We start from the raw sequence: 14990 nt of genomic DNA, 5'->3' as shown, positions 1-14990 counted from the left end.
GTTCTTTGTGAATCGGTGGCCCAGTATAACCTCTGACCAGTGGGTCAGGGGTACCGATTGAATCTATTGGGGTGTCCTGCTAAATTCTCCTCCGTGCCCATTTTGGGGGCAGTTAGTGCATCAAGAGTACTGTTAAGGGAGCTCTCTGCCCTCTTAATGGTTGGAGTGGTCAACCCTGTTCCACCAAGGCAAAGGGGGCAGGGATTCTACTCCCGGTACTTCTTAATTCAAAAGAGAACAGGGAGACTCCATCCCATCCAAGACCTGAGGGCCTTGAGCAAGTTTCTAAAAAGAGAAAAGTTCAAGATGGTTTCCCAGGACACCTTGATTCCCCTGCTGCAAAAAGGGGACTAGCTATGTTCTCTCAATTTAAAGGATGTGTACGCACATTGAGACCTTTCCAGGTCACAAGAAGAGTCTCAGATTTGTGGTGGGAAAATAGCACTTCCAGTACAGAGTGTTGCCGTTCAGGCTAGCTTTGGCCCTACATGTCTTTACAAAGTGCCTGGCCATAGTGGGGAGCGCACCTCCGCAGATTGGAAGTGCATGTTTTCCCCTGTCTGGACAATTGGCAGGTCAAGAGCACCTCTCAGGCAGGGGCAGATTGGTCCTTGCACTTGACCATCTGGGTGTTGGAGTCACTAGGTTTCGTCATCAACTACCCGATGTCCCATCTCAGCCCATCACCTCAGTTAGACTTCATAGGAGCCCTGCTAGACATGGATAAGGCAAAAGCCTTTCTGCCGCACTCCAAGGGCGTTCATTTTGGCGTCCATAACAGAGGTGATTGAACAGAGCCAGCAGGTATCAGCTCGGCTATTGTTGAGGCTATTGGGCCACATGGCCGCCATCATCCACGTTACTCCCTTGGCAAGTTTACACATGCGCAGAGCCCAATGAACCTTGAGGTTGCAGTGGTGCTAAGCCACCTAGGACCTCCAGGCTCGCATCCACATCACTCTGTCTGGGATTCCTTGTCCCTGGTGGCGGGTTCTCTCAAATTTGGAGCAGGGAATATCTTTCCAAACTCCCTGTACCCAAATTGTCCTTACCAGGGATGTGTCCAATCAGGGATGGGGTGCTCATGTAGATGGGCTCCGCACCCAGGGCCTATGGTCCACCCAGGAAGTACAATGTCAAATGAACTTCCTGGAGTTCCGGGCGATCAGGTACAACCTATGGGCTTTCAAAGAGCTGCTGTCCAGCAAAATTGTCCTGATCCAGACAGACCATCAAGTAGCAATGTGATATGTCAACAAGCAGGGAGGCACAGGGTCGTACTTCCTGTGTCAGGAAGTGGTCCAGATCTGGTCCTGGGCTCTGTCCTAGGATGGTGCTCTGGGCCATTTATCTGGCTGGCACCAAGAACACTTTTAGCGGACAGACTGAGTTGGGCCTTTAGGCCTCACGAGTGGCTGCTGGATTAGGGGGTGATGAATCAGATCTTCCATCTCTGGGGAAGCCCAGATGTGGACTTTTTCGCATCCTGCTGCAACAGGAAGGTGACTCAGTTCTGCTCCCTGTACAGGTCAGATGGCAAACCTCTTTTTAAAAAACATATCAAACCTGCTTTTTAAAAAACATATCAACATTATTAAAGATGGGTTCTTCAAACTACACACTTAAAAAAATTAAGACCATTACTCTACCAACACGATTTCCGTACTGTACTGCAATCCCTCATTTTTTCGAAAGTTGATTATTGTAATGCCCTTCTCCTAGGCCTACCCAAAACTACCATTCTACCACTACAAATGCTTCAGAATGCAGCAGCACGCATTCTCACCAACACCAGAAAATCGGAACATATTACTCCCATACTCAGAGATCTGCACTGGCTCCCCATTGCGCAGAGAATCATGTTCAAAACCTTATCTCTAATACACAAGACCCTACACAATGAAAACATGACACGGTTCAATAATGAACTTTACTTCCACAAACACTCTAGAACCCCTAGAACACAACATGCAGCCACCCTACACACCCCCACACATAAAACCACCACTCTTGAGTCAACTAGGAAGCGTGCGATAACCATAGCCGGACCGAACTGTTGGAACAATATGACACCGGAGTTACGGCAAGAAACATGCCCAATAAAATTTAAGCAAAAACTGAAAACATGGCTTTTCCTACAGGCTTATACTTAACCCTTACGCTCTCCTCTCTCCCTTACTCCTACAGCCTTGCCCACTAATGTACTTAAATGTACATCCCCTATTTCTTTCTCACCACACCTAACTTTTTGTTGGCAATTATTCATATCGATTGTATATCAATTGTATATAAGACTTCTATCCGATTTCTTTCTCTCATACCCAGCGTTTCTCTTTTCCAATTGTGTTTTATAAAATTCATTCTATTTATTTATAGACTTATAAATTCAGTGAGATAACAATTTGCTTTGTACCTCTATATTATTTTTCCCTTTCATTCTTCCACTGTTCTCTCCCCTCCCCCCCCCAGTTAACAAGTTTATTGTAAAGCACTATTGCATATGTTCGTTAACAAGTTTATTGTAAATGTTTATTGTTTATTGTAAAGCACTGTTGCACTTGTTCGTTCTATTTGGCACAGCTGCAATGTTTCTGTTAATTGTGAACCGATGTGAGGTTACTAAACAAATGTCGGTATATAAAAACTGCAAATAAATAAATAAACCAGCCTCGGACACCTTTGCCCGCCATTGAGGCAAGTGTCTTCTGTACATGTATCCTACGATTCCTCTAGTAACAAAGACTGTCCTGAAGTTTCAAGAGGACTGAGGGACTATGATCCTCATAGTCCCTCATTGGCCAAGACAGGCCTGGTTTCCGCTCCTTCAGGAGTTGTCCTTCCAGAAATCAATCAGTCTGGGGACTTACCAGATCTCATTACGCAGGATCATGGCAGGCTGCGGCATACCAACCTCCAGGCCCTGTCACTCACAGCCTGGATATTGAGAGGCTGATCCTGCAGCCGCTTGATCTTTCCGAAGATGTGTCTCGGGTCCTGGTGGCTTCTAGAAAGCCTTCTATTAGAAAGTCCTACGGACTGAAGTGGAGGAGGTTTTCCATTTGGTGTGAGCAAAAGGCTCTAGATCTTTTCTCCTGCTCCACACAAAAACTGATTGATTACCTTCTGCACCTATCGGAGGCTGGCATAAAACCAACTGCATTAGAGCTTATCTGAGTGCAATTGGCACATACCACCATGATGTAAATGGTACGCCCATCTCTATACAGCCTATAGTTGTATGTTTCATGCGGGGCCTGCTTCAGTTGAAGCCTCCCCTAAAGCCTCCCACTGTGTCTTGGGACCTCAACATGGTGCTAGCTCAGATGATGAAAGCTCCTTTTGAGCTGCTGCACACCTGCGACCTAAAGTACCTGACCTGGAAGGTCATATTTTTGATGGTGGGCACTTAAGTGTGCATGGTCAGCGAGCTCCAGGACATATACACCTAACACCAAGTTTTGTCACAACAGGATGGTCTTGTGTACGCATCCTAAGTTCTTGCCTAAAGTGGTGTCTGATTTCCATCTTAACCAATAAATCGTCCTGTCAACATTCTTTCCCAGGCCCCATTCACACCAAGACGAATTAGCAGTGCACCTGGAATGGACAGAAGCCCATAGACAGTCCACCCGATTTTTCATTTCTTTTGACAGGAATAGATTGGGAGTTGCCATTGTCAAACAGAAAATATCTAGTTAGCTAGCAGATTGCATCTCCTTCTGTTATGTCCAGGTGGAACTGCATCTTGAGGTCATGTCCAGGCTCATTCCATCAGAGCTATAGCAATGTTAGTGGTTCACTTGCGAGCAGTTCCGTGGCGGAGATCTGCAAAGCTGCAACGAGGAGTTCTCTCCAGACATTCACATCTCACTATTGTCTGGATAGAGATGACCGACCTGACAGTAGGTTCGGCCAGTCTCTCTTTCAGAATCTCTTTGAGGTGTAGAACCCAACTCTCCCTTCCTAGGGCCCATTGTTTGGATCAGGCTGTCTCCCCCTCTATTACCAACAGTACTGTGGTTGTTGTGCCCATTGACACCTGGTTGGTGTCTGTTGGTCCTCTTTTGTGTTGGGGAGCAGCCTGTAACTAGGGATTCACCCATATGTGAGGACTACCATCCTGTTTGTCCTAGAAGAAAACAAAATTGCTTACCTGTAACAGGTGTTCTCCTAGGACAGCAGGATTTTAGTCCTCATGAAACCCACCCGCCACCCCGCAGAGTTGGGTTTCTCCTATTTTTTATTTTATTTTTTATTGTAATTCTGTGTTACAAGACTGAAGAGAGACCCCCGCATGGATGCGTGGTATAGGGCATGCTGGGCATGCTCCCAGTCAAATTTCTGGATACTTTGACATAAGTTTTCCGTGCTGGGCTCCATCTGATGATGTCACCCATGTGTGAGGACTAACATCCTGCTGTCAAAGGAGAACACCTGTTACAGGTAAGCAACTCTATATCTCAGCATAGGAAGAGAGAAGTGCACCTCAAGAAGGCTTTTGAAGTTGCCGACCTATCTCTCAAGGCTATTGTCTGTTCTACTGTGTGCTTATGCTGGGTTCAGCAGAATTTCCAATTTCTGGCTCAGCGAATAGTGTTTCTGAACGAGAGGCAGAACATCTGGAAGCTGGCATCGCCTTTATAGCAGACACCTTGTATGATTTGATTCGTACTTCCGCTAGAATCATGGTCTCATCAGTGGTGGCTGCATGTTTGTTGTGACTCCCTAATTGGGAGGTGGATGTTTGGTCAAAATCTCAGCTGGGAAACTTGCCTCTAAGGGGAAAGCTTCTTTTTGGAGAGGATTTGGAGAACTTGGTTAAGCATCTCGGTGAGTCAAAGACTGAGAGGTTATCTGAGTACAAGCCCAAGTCATGCATAAAGCATTTCCCATCAGACCTAAGTTCCACGGGTCTAGGGGATATCACCCAGAAAAGAGTTCCTTATTATAGAGGCAATATAGTAACAAGTCTCAATCCTCTTGAGGGAGTTGGAGGTGCAGTGGAAACAGTGCAACTTCTGTTTCAGGAGGGCTTAAAAGTTCTCAGTGAAGATCTATGGGTATGTTCTTCAATTGTACAGATCAGGGGACACATCTCAATTTTATGGTGTATGGGCTGCCTCCTAGTCTCCTAAGATGCTATTAGATTTGGACTTGGTCAGGAAGTTTGAGGAGATCATACCCCCTGTCTCCCTTCACTTGCTTCTGGTATGAAAAAAAGGGAGGCTCAGTGCCACAAGTAAGTCACGGCTGCTCAGTGTGTCAGCTGATGCAATCTGCTTGGCTTGTGAGTAGGCAGGTGCCAGGCAGGGGATGCATTCCACAGAGAGTTAGCACCCCATGAAAAGACAGAACTGGGTGCATTCTCCATATCATGCCCTGGCCCCTATGATGGAAGGCAGCATTTTAGTGCATATGGGGGGCCTGATTAATGCTCCTGTTTTTGTAGGATCAGCAACCATTCAACCACCACTTTGCACCAAAAATAAATAATAAATTAAGAATTCCAGGCTCCTCTTTCCTCTTCCCTCCAATAGTCAAACAACCCGAAATTACATGGGGACTACATATTTTCCCTCAGGCAAAGCAGAGCCTGTGCAGCTCTGTGTAACTGAGTTACTTTAGTAGGGAACCTTGCAGATATGTTGAGGCTCCTCCTGCCTTCTGTGCTAGCGGAGCAATGGCAGAAACAGCCTTCAGAAACTGCTGACTTCCCCATTACACATGTAAAGATTCCCTGAGGGTCTTGTAAGGACAAATTAAATGTGTGATCCTGATGATTGCTGCAGCCTGTTAAAAAAAAAATCCCAGGGGGTGTCCTGCTTAGGTAGCACCCCTTTGGATTCCTCCTCGAGCCCTTCCCAGCCCTATCCATGTTCCTTACATGGAAGAAACTCAGCTTTAGGAATGTTAGGAGTACTAGAGCAGGAAGAGGAGAAAATAGCTGAACAGGCAGAGGGGAGAGATTGCCTCCTCAGTGGGGAAGCTGTTCAGAAAACAGAAGCTGGTAAACCTTAGTTCTGGGGCATATACCTCATGCATATTCTTTGTGGATATCCTGAAAACCAGACTGGTCCATGGCTCTTGAGGACAGAAATTGGCCACCCCTGCAGTGTTGCCCTATGAGGGATGCATTTCTTTAATCTTCCACCAGAAGATAATAAGATGAAGACATAACCTGTACATTTTGCAGAGGGCAGAGACCAGCTCTGGTTTGCTGTGAAGGACACACTCATTGAAGCCCTCTTGCTGCTCTCTCTGAGAGAATACTTTCTTTGTGGATGTCAAGAAAGCCAGTCCTCTGCTGCAGGAGGTTTTCTCAACTTGCAGCCTGAGCTTAATTTTGAAAGATTCTGACCTCCATTCCTCTCGTGCCTTAGGATAGCATCTCTTTGTTGTTGAAATCTCTCTCCTTGGTGGCCTTTGGTACTTTAATGGAAAGGGTTTCTCTGCATCCGATACTCTCCCATTTCAGAGAGTAGTGTTTCACTTGTGTCTGAATTTTATTTATTTATTTGCAGTAATTTATATTCCCTGTATGTACCAGGATCAGTCCAGACCGCTGGGTTGTGTATCCCTTCCAGTAGATGGAGTCAGAGAAAAAAACTAATAGGCACCCCCTCTTAGTCTGGTGTACCACCTGCGATCCTTCAGTATTTTCTCTGATTCTAGCAGATGAGGGTGACACAACCTGCGGTCCTGATCCTGTTTTAAAAAAAAAATTAATAAGAATGGAAAGGAGAGATTTTGTTCTCTTTGAGAAGTATAATACCTCAATCATAACTTTGGCTGCATCAAGTTTATTGGAAAAAAAAAATAGACAAAGTTTTGGTATCACCCTGCGGAGCGCGCACAAAGCGGACAGCGGTGCTTCAAACCCTGAACCGGTTCAAAGCACTGGGAGCCATTGTCCCGGTCCCTCCGGAGGAATGCCGGACTGGCAGATACTCCATATATTTCGTGGTCCCCAAGAAGGAGGGCTCCTCTCGCCCGATCTTGGATCTGAAGAAGGTGAACAAGGCTCTTCGGGTTCCCCGGTTTCGCATGGAGACTCTCCGCTCAGTCATTGCGGCCGTCCACTCTGGCGAGTATTTGGCTTCTTTAGACCTCACGGAAGCGTATCTTCACATAGGGATACGCGAACATTATCGACAGTTTCTCTGTTTCATGGGCCTGGGAGAGCATTATCAGTTTCAGGCACTGCCGTTTGGATTGGCGACAGCTCCCCGCGTCTTCACCAAAGTTATGGTAGTAGTAGTAGTAGTTGTGGCCCTCAGGTGGGAGGGGATTTTGGTTCATCCCTATCTGGATGATTAGCTCATCCACGCGAAGTTGGAGGACTGTTGCCGGGCAGCGGTTAGTTCAGTAGTGACCCGTCTCCAATCCCTTGGTTGGGTCATCAATTTTGCCAAGAGCCAATTGGTCCCATGTCAGGTTCTCAACTTCTTGGGAGCTCGCTTCGACACGTCGGTCGGCAAGGTCTTCCTCACGCAGGAGCAGATCGACAAGTTAACGGCGCAGATCCAGCGGCTGTTGTCTCTTCCGCTACCCCGGGTTTGGGATTACTTGCAAGTGCTTGGTTCTATGGCATCTACTCTGGAATTAGTCCCTTGGGCCTTTGCTCATATGATACCCTTGCAGAGGGCATTACTTTCTCGGTGGGACCCGAAGTCGGAAGAGTTCCAAGTCAGTCTGCGAAGGCGGCGCGGTTCTTCAGTCGCAGGAGAGAAAAGTCATCTTTGAGATATTTGTAAGTGACCAGTTTCTTCTCAGATAGGTCTTTGGTCTATTTATGTGCCCGGTTAAAGCCAATGGTTTCTAAACATTGATTCCAAGAGGAATCAAGAAGATGAGCGCTTTGGCCCACTCTAGTAAGTATTTGAAGATCTTAGAGGGTTGATGAGCCCACTCAGTGAGGGAAAAAGAGTTCTCATAGCGGTGTCAGAATCTCTTTTCTGAAGATAATGGCAGGGCAGTACCTTTTGTTTCCATTGCCTCAGTGTGGGTGTATAGGCCAGAAGAGGCTCCGGCTTAGGTGCACGAGTCCTGAGAGCTATCATGGCTTCCTCCTGCCCGGTCTGATTGGAGCTTAGCTTTGTCCCACATGTCTAGATTGGTGTGGCATGGATGGTAAGGTGAAATTTAAACTTACCTATTAATTTCCTTCACCTTAGAGCTGCCAGAGCCTGCCTCCCTCCACCCCCAGAAAGTCAAGGTGATCAAGGTCTCTCAGTATAGCAGATTCAGAAAACTAACAGTGAGTGCATAGTTGCCCACTCTGAAATTGGTTGGCCTAATTGTGGTCTTGGTGTAGGGGTTATCTTATTCCTGGGTTAATGAGCATGGAGTGAAGTTTTTTGGCTGCATCAGGTTTTGAGTGTGGTGGTGATTTGGAAATCAAAACAAACAATTGCCTTTGATTGTCTTAGCTTTGATATAGAATACCTAAGGGCCAAAGGCGGCACAAGATCCCTATGGGGGAGTGAAGTCAGCTTTGAGCTTTTTTTTCTCTGTCTCCATCTGCTGGCAGGAGGATATAGCCCATGTGGCAGGAATAAAAGACTTGAAATTAACAGGTAAGTTTAAATTGGGGTGGGGGGGGGGGGGTTTGATACCCTTCATCACCTTGAATGTAAGGATTAGAATTTAAAATATTATGTTCTGCCTCTAGCACAATTGCCAAAAGCATTAGCTGTAGAAAAACCTTAATCCCTGCAACCAGAGAACTGGAAAAGTTGATTTTTTTTCTCTAATTAAATCACCAGTGCTTCCTACTTCAGAATTTGTGTATGTAGAGGAGCTTTTACTACCATAAGAGTGAGAGCTGCCAGCATGTGAGTTTCTTTTCCTAAAACAGTCCAGTTAAAAAAAAAAAAAAAAAAAGTTTCTCCAGAATTAAGTGGGACCTTGCAGGCAGAACCCTAGTTTCTCTCTTCCTCTTCTTTTCCTCATACCCCAGATTACCAGTTAGGTGCCGCTTCAGAAGTGCTGAAAGGGTAAAGGGGAACTGGGCCTGCCACTCATTTTATTTTCTAATTCATTTGACAGGAATCTTGTCTCTGGCCTGCCTCACCATTTTCCAAAGATGCTTTTTCAGTTGGAAGCTGCCCCAACTTTGCTCACTGCCATTATTTATTTATTTATTTATTTTAACACTTTTTTATACCGGCATTCGTAGGACACATCATGTCGGTTTACAGTCAACTGAGAAAGGAAATTACAAAGAACAAGGGAGGGGCTAACTGGGTAATACAAAATACCAAGGAAGAGAGAGTTAACAGCAGAATTACAACTTTTGCATTCAAGTTAGGGTTAAGTATGCAAAGGAACTTATATACAAATTAAACGAGGCATGTACACTTGAGAAATTGACATGTGTGGGCTTATTTACAGTAAGGGGAGGCAAGTGCACATATGTATAGTTAAAAGCTAGAGGGGGGGGAGAAAGTAGGGAGGGAGCAGGGGGAGAGGGGCGGGTGGGGTAAAGTGAAAAAGGGGTACAGTAAGGCACGGGTACTTTGAGGGAGGGGTTACTAGGGGGTGAGAGGGAGGGGTATTGGGGGGTATTAGGGGGCTAGGAGTGTATTAGGAGTGTATTAGGAGGTATTAGGTATTAGGGGTATTAGGGGTATTAGGGGGCTAAGAGTGCAAGGGAAGGAGAGTGGGAGGACAGGGAGGTGGTATAAAGGCTGAGCGAGAGCTGAGGTGGTTCGTAGGACAAAATTAGGATTGAGAGGAGTTGGGGTATGCCTGTCTAAAGAGCCATGTTTTGATTCCTTTTTTGAAGTGGCTCAGGGATGGTTCTAGGCGGAGTTTGACGGGGAGGGAATTCCAGAGGGTGGGGCCCACAATGGAGAAGGCTCTATCCCTGGTATTGGTAAGGTGCCCAATTTTCAGTGAGGGGATTTGGAGAGTGCCAGCAAGGGAGTTTCTCGTGGGGCGATTAGCTTGACGGAATTTTGGCATATTTTCAAGCCAGGGTGAATTGTTATTGTATAGCGTGTTATGGAGGATGGTGAGTGTTTTGTACTGGGAACGGAAGGCGATGGGGAGCCAATGGAGGTCCTGGAGTATGGGAGTGATATGGTCTGTTTTTCTGGTGTTTGTTAAGATTCTTGCCATGGTGTTTTGGAGGATTTGGAGGGGTTTAATGGTGGATGCTGGTAGGCCTAAGAGGAGGGAGTTGCAATAGTCGAGTTTGGATAGTATAGTGGTTTGCATCACAGTACGGAAGTCGTGGGCGTGGAGGAGGGGCTTCAGTTTTTTGAGGATTTGAAGTTTATAGAAGCCCCCTTTTAGTAGTGAATTAATGTGGGATTTGAAGCTTAGTTGATTGTCTAGGGAGACTCCTAGATCTCTGACACTGGGAGGTAGTGTGTGAGTTTGTGAGGCGTTTTGAATCATTTGATGGATTGAATCGATTGGTTGATTTGCTATGATAAGGATTTCAGTTTTAGAGGCATTGAGTGCTAGGTGTAAATTGGAGAGGAGGGAATTGATGGATGTCAGACAAGATTCCCAGTACTGAAGGGTTTCATTGATGGATTTCTGGATGGGAATGAGTATTTGGACGTCGTCTGCATATAAGAAGAATTTTAGTCCAAGTTTAGAGAGGAGGTGGCATAGTGGGAGTAAGTATATATTGAAAAGGGTGGAGGATAGAGAGGAGCCTTGGGGAACGCCTTGTGTAAGGGGAATGTGAGCGGATTCAATATTATCAAGCTTGACTAAGTACTTTCGGTGGTCGAGGTATGAGGAGAACCAAGCTAGGGCTGTGTTTGAGATTCCTATCTCTGCTAAGCGTGATATTAGGATTTGATGGTTCACGGTATCAAAGGCGGCTGAAATATCAAGAAGGGCAAGTATGTATGATTGGCTGTGGTCCATGCCTTTGAGGATGGTGTCCGTTATGGCAAGTAGAAGTTTTTCGGTACTACGATCTTTACGAAAACCATATTGTGCAGGATGAAGAATATTGTTTTCTTCTATGAAATCGGTGAGTCGTGTGTTAACCACTTTCTCCATGATTTTAGATAAGAAAGGGAGATTGGATATGGGCCTGTAGTTTGCAGGGTCATTGTGGTCGAGAAGGGGAAGGGTCCATGTCTGCCACGCCAGGGATCTTCTTTCATGCCTCCTCAGAGGGGGACATTTTTCTCTCTCTCTCTCTCTGTTTAGTCCCTCCCTTCTCTCTGTATGGCTGTCACAGCATTCATCCTCGTATGGGAGCCATGGCTCCCTTCAGAAGTTGATCCACAGGCACCCTGAATTCAGCTTGTAAATTACACAACAGCTGGGATTCCCTCCCCTCAGGAACTGTTTCTAATACCTGTGCAGTAAATCCCAACCAGCACAGTGAGCAGATGATGGGTCTCAAGCTCTAACCTGAATTTCTTACGCAGCACTCTTTCATAGTCATCGGTTCTGCACCATATTTTTCCCACTGACTCTCCAAAACAGGACTGTTTTAGAAAAGACTACACGTGTTCTTCAGCTGTGCTATCGTAAGGACTCTTGGAGTAAATTTGAATTTTGCTACAAGTAGCAGCACTGCTGCTTCAAGCGATTAGACATAACAGGGTCATTATAACATTCACACACTGCAGATGGTGAGGCATGAGCCAGACATACGTGTGTGTGTGTGTACATCAGTTTGAGAGGCAGGAGGAATTTATGTCACTCTAATAGTGACAAAAAATATAACAAGAGTAAAAAACAACAGATGCAATGGTAAAGTTCCTGGGAAGTCAGAGGATAATAAAACAGGGAAGTATGTAAAATTAAGAAGGAATATGCAATGCAAGAAACAGCACAACTGAAAACTTTTATATCGTCTCAAAGTGATTCTTATTACCCTTTTAAGTTCTTTTTTATATTCCATGAGACCTTACATCTTAATGTGTACATTTATGCTAAGACAGCTAAATGTTATAGCTTCTTAGCCAAAAAATATAGTTTTAAAAATGTGGATCCCCGTACCCTGCACCCATATGATTCTCTAGCTAGGTGTGAATCAGATTCTCTGAGCTGTTTTATAATCCCATTCTAAAGACAATACGGTATGTATTGGTATCTTAGGGCAGAACAAGCATATAACATTTTAGTTCATAAATACAATGAAGTCATTAATTTAGATAAGTTAGGCAACTAGAGTTGGTAGGTTGGGGAATGATGGATGGAGTTGCAAGGGGACACTGAATGGGGGACCTATTCTGTCATTAATCCATGACCACAGCTGGCAGATGCAGAGGTTTTGTTAATAAGCTGACATACACAGGAAACAGGTCATGTACTTTAACAGAGTTAATGCTAATAGCTACAAGATAAGAAAATTGTTTAAAAAAAAAAAAGTTGCAATAGACTTTAGTTTGTAACAACCAGGACCCCTGGTCTCCTGCCAGGCAGCAGCAAGGGCCACAAAAATCTCTCCCTTGCTGTAGAATTGGACAGCCCTGGTGAAATCACAGGAGGCCAGGGGCTGAGTTACCCAGATGCATGCACATGGTTACGCCTTTCAGTCCCCTTGCTCCTCCCCCTATGCTGATCTGAGCCAGAAGAGGAGGAGAACAATAATCAAACTTCGGATTGTCTTCTGCTGGTTGGAGCCTGATTAGCACTTTTTTATTTTATTTTATTTATATGATTGGCTTACAGATCAAATTGGCTACACATGAACAACAAAACAGCTAAAAACAGGCATTACAAGCACATAGCTCATAAAAGGGTCTCACAAATATCGGGGCCTGATTGGCACTTTGAACCATGTGGTTCAGAGCATGCGGTAGCAGAGAGGCAGGATGTAGCCTATGGCACTACTGCTCTTCTAATCGTGCTGGCCCTGATCAGCATGGGGATTGAAAAGAAGGGAGCAAGGATGAGAGTGGCTGGGGGAATCAGGGGAGAGCAATAAGAGAGGATTAGCTCTAGGGATGCAAGGGGATCAATTGGAAAATTGAGTGGGTGGAGGGAAAGGGGAATTAGCTTGAGAGGGGTAAAGGACTGTATGGGGATCAGTGGGGGGGGGGGGGGGGGGGAAGAGAGAATTGAGGATGTGAATGGTGATGCTCCTCTTGGGAGGAGAGAGGAATGGAGTGAAAGATGACCCATGAGTGGGATTATAGGGGGAGTAGGACCAAGGTCAAGAGAGAGTTTCCCCGTCTGCACCCTAGAGCCTTTCCCGTCTCCCAGAACCTCCCTTTCCCCAGCTTCCTTCTCTCCCTTCCCTTCCCATCCTCCCCTCATCTCAAAACATTCCTCCTACATTCTCCCTGCCCCACACTGATACCTGAGGTCCCCCCACCTGTAAAACCCCCCAAAAACAAAGTAAATTCTAAAGGTGCATGAGCAAGGTTGAAAAACAACTTTATTCACTCAAATACATTTGTATTGTTTAATATGCAAAATGATACAAATATATGCAACAGTGCCATATAATTGCCATGGAATTTCAGGAACTTTGATTATACATTTTTTTTATTCTGGAAGAATTAACCCCAGAACATCACTGGAAACTGGGACTGTGGTGGTAACTGAGCTGGGCTTTAAAACAATTCTCATTTGCAGATTATGATTGTTTGACATATTCGTTGTTACAGCCATAATTAAACCATCCAAATTGCCTTTTCTCCCCTCCCCCAGGAACCTCCCCCTCCTATGGATGGCTTCTGTCTGCCAGAAGCTGTTCCTTATCTTCAGAACAGAAGGGAGCCTGCACCAGGATCATCTTGCAAGAGAAAAACCTTTGGAGAGACAAAGGAAATAAAGCGACCCAGAATGCACTGAAAGGGATCTGAACATCAGACATATCTGAATTTAATATTTGTTTAGAAAGAGAATAAATAATGGGCAACCATTTACTAAAAGGCTGGAATTTCACAATCCTTCAATTACCTGAGGAAAAACATGATATAGTAACTACAAAACTGCAGTTTGTAGGAAACTCTGTTCCACATGGTGGGCATAGGTGAGCAGGACTGCTTGCATCCTTACCTTTCAAGTGGTTTAGGCCATTTGTGTAACAGTTCTGAAAATCTTGTTTAAACAATATCTTTTGAACACATTTTCCTAAGTTGATGCAAGAACTGCTGTTTCAGAGGCAGGTTTTTATTTGGAGTGACATTGTTCATGGTCTGGTGAGGACCATTTCATCTTGTTTCTTCAGTCTTCCTGATCAGTCGGAATCGGCCTCTCCTCTGGGTGATGTTGTAAGGAGCCTTCCTTCGCAGATATACAGAGATTCTGCCCTTTTACAACACAGCCCAGACATTGTCTTTGATAAGGGCTAACGGAGTATGGCTCTTCCTGGGACCTGGCCCCTAGGTGTTGCTGTTGTGAATGCTATCCAAAAAGCTGGGTTCTGGACGATTGTGGTTTATGTCCTTCATGGAATTGCAGCTTTTTATACGAGAGTTCTTTTATTTTTTTTAACAAAACATTTAGTAAAATTAAAAAAATTAAATAAGGACATTGTGAAAGCAGCTTTCTCATTCTTCTCTTCTTGTTCACGTATCATTTGCTAATTTTATGTTTATTGATCTATGCACTACACATAATGAAATTTTCCTCTCTGGATGAATAGCACAAAATAAATTACTCCTGTAAAGGGATAGCTTGGTTAGTATTTGAGGAAAAAACATTCTCTCAAACCACTTTCTCCCCCATCCCAGATTATGAAATGTTTGTCTTTTTTGCCGATGATACCAAAATCTTTAATAGAGTAGACAACCAAGAAAGGAGTGGAAAACATGAGGAGGGATCTAGCGAAGCTTGAGGAATTGTCTGAGGTCTGGCACCTAAGATTCAATGCTAAAAAAATGCAGAGTAATGCATTTAGGTTGCAAACACCCAAGGGAAAGATACAGTATCTGAGATATTCTTTTAAGCACAAAGTAAGATTAAAATCTGGGGGTAATTATATCTGATGATCTTAAGGAGGCCAAACAGGTGGATAAAGTGACGGTAAAAGCCAAAAGATGCTAGGCTGCATAGGG

General features: G+C 44.8%; 1 protein-coding gene across 2 annotated transcripts in view; it reads left to right on the top strand.

Annotated features, from left to right (window-relative positions):
• TOPBP1 (DNA topoisomerase II binding protein 1) overlaps positions 1 to 14466 on the top strand; it is a 248317-nt gene extending 233851 nt beyond the window's left edge. For both annotated transcript variants that reach the window (XM_029589328.1, XM_029589327.1), the window contains exon 28: positions 13639 to 14466. In XM_029589328.1, coding sequence (XP_029445188.1) covers positions 13639 to 13782 — 144 coding nt within the window. In that variant the 3' untranslated portion in view covers positions 13783 to 14466. The remainder of the gene's footprint in view (positions 1 to 13638) is intronic.
• Positions 14467 to 14990: the final 524 nt, after the last annotated feature.

Source organism: Rhinatrema bivittatum, chromosome 2 (genome assembly GCF_901001135.1).
Source record: "Rhinatrema bivittatum chromosome 2, aRhiBiv1.1, whole genome shotgun sequence".
In the NCBI taxonomy this organism is placed as follows: Eukaryota; Metazoa; Chordata; class Amphibia; order Gymnophiona; family Rhinatrematidae; genus Rhinatrema; species Rhinatrema bivittatum.
This window is presented reverse-complemented; position numbering and strand designations above follow the sequence as displayed.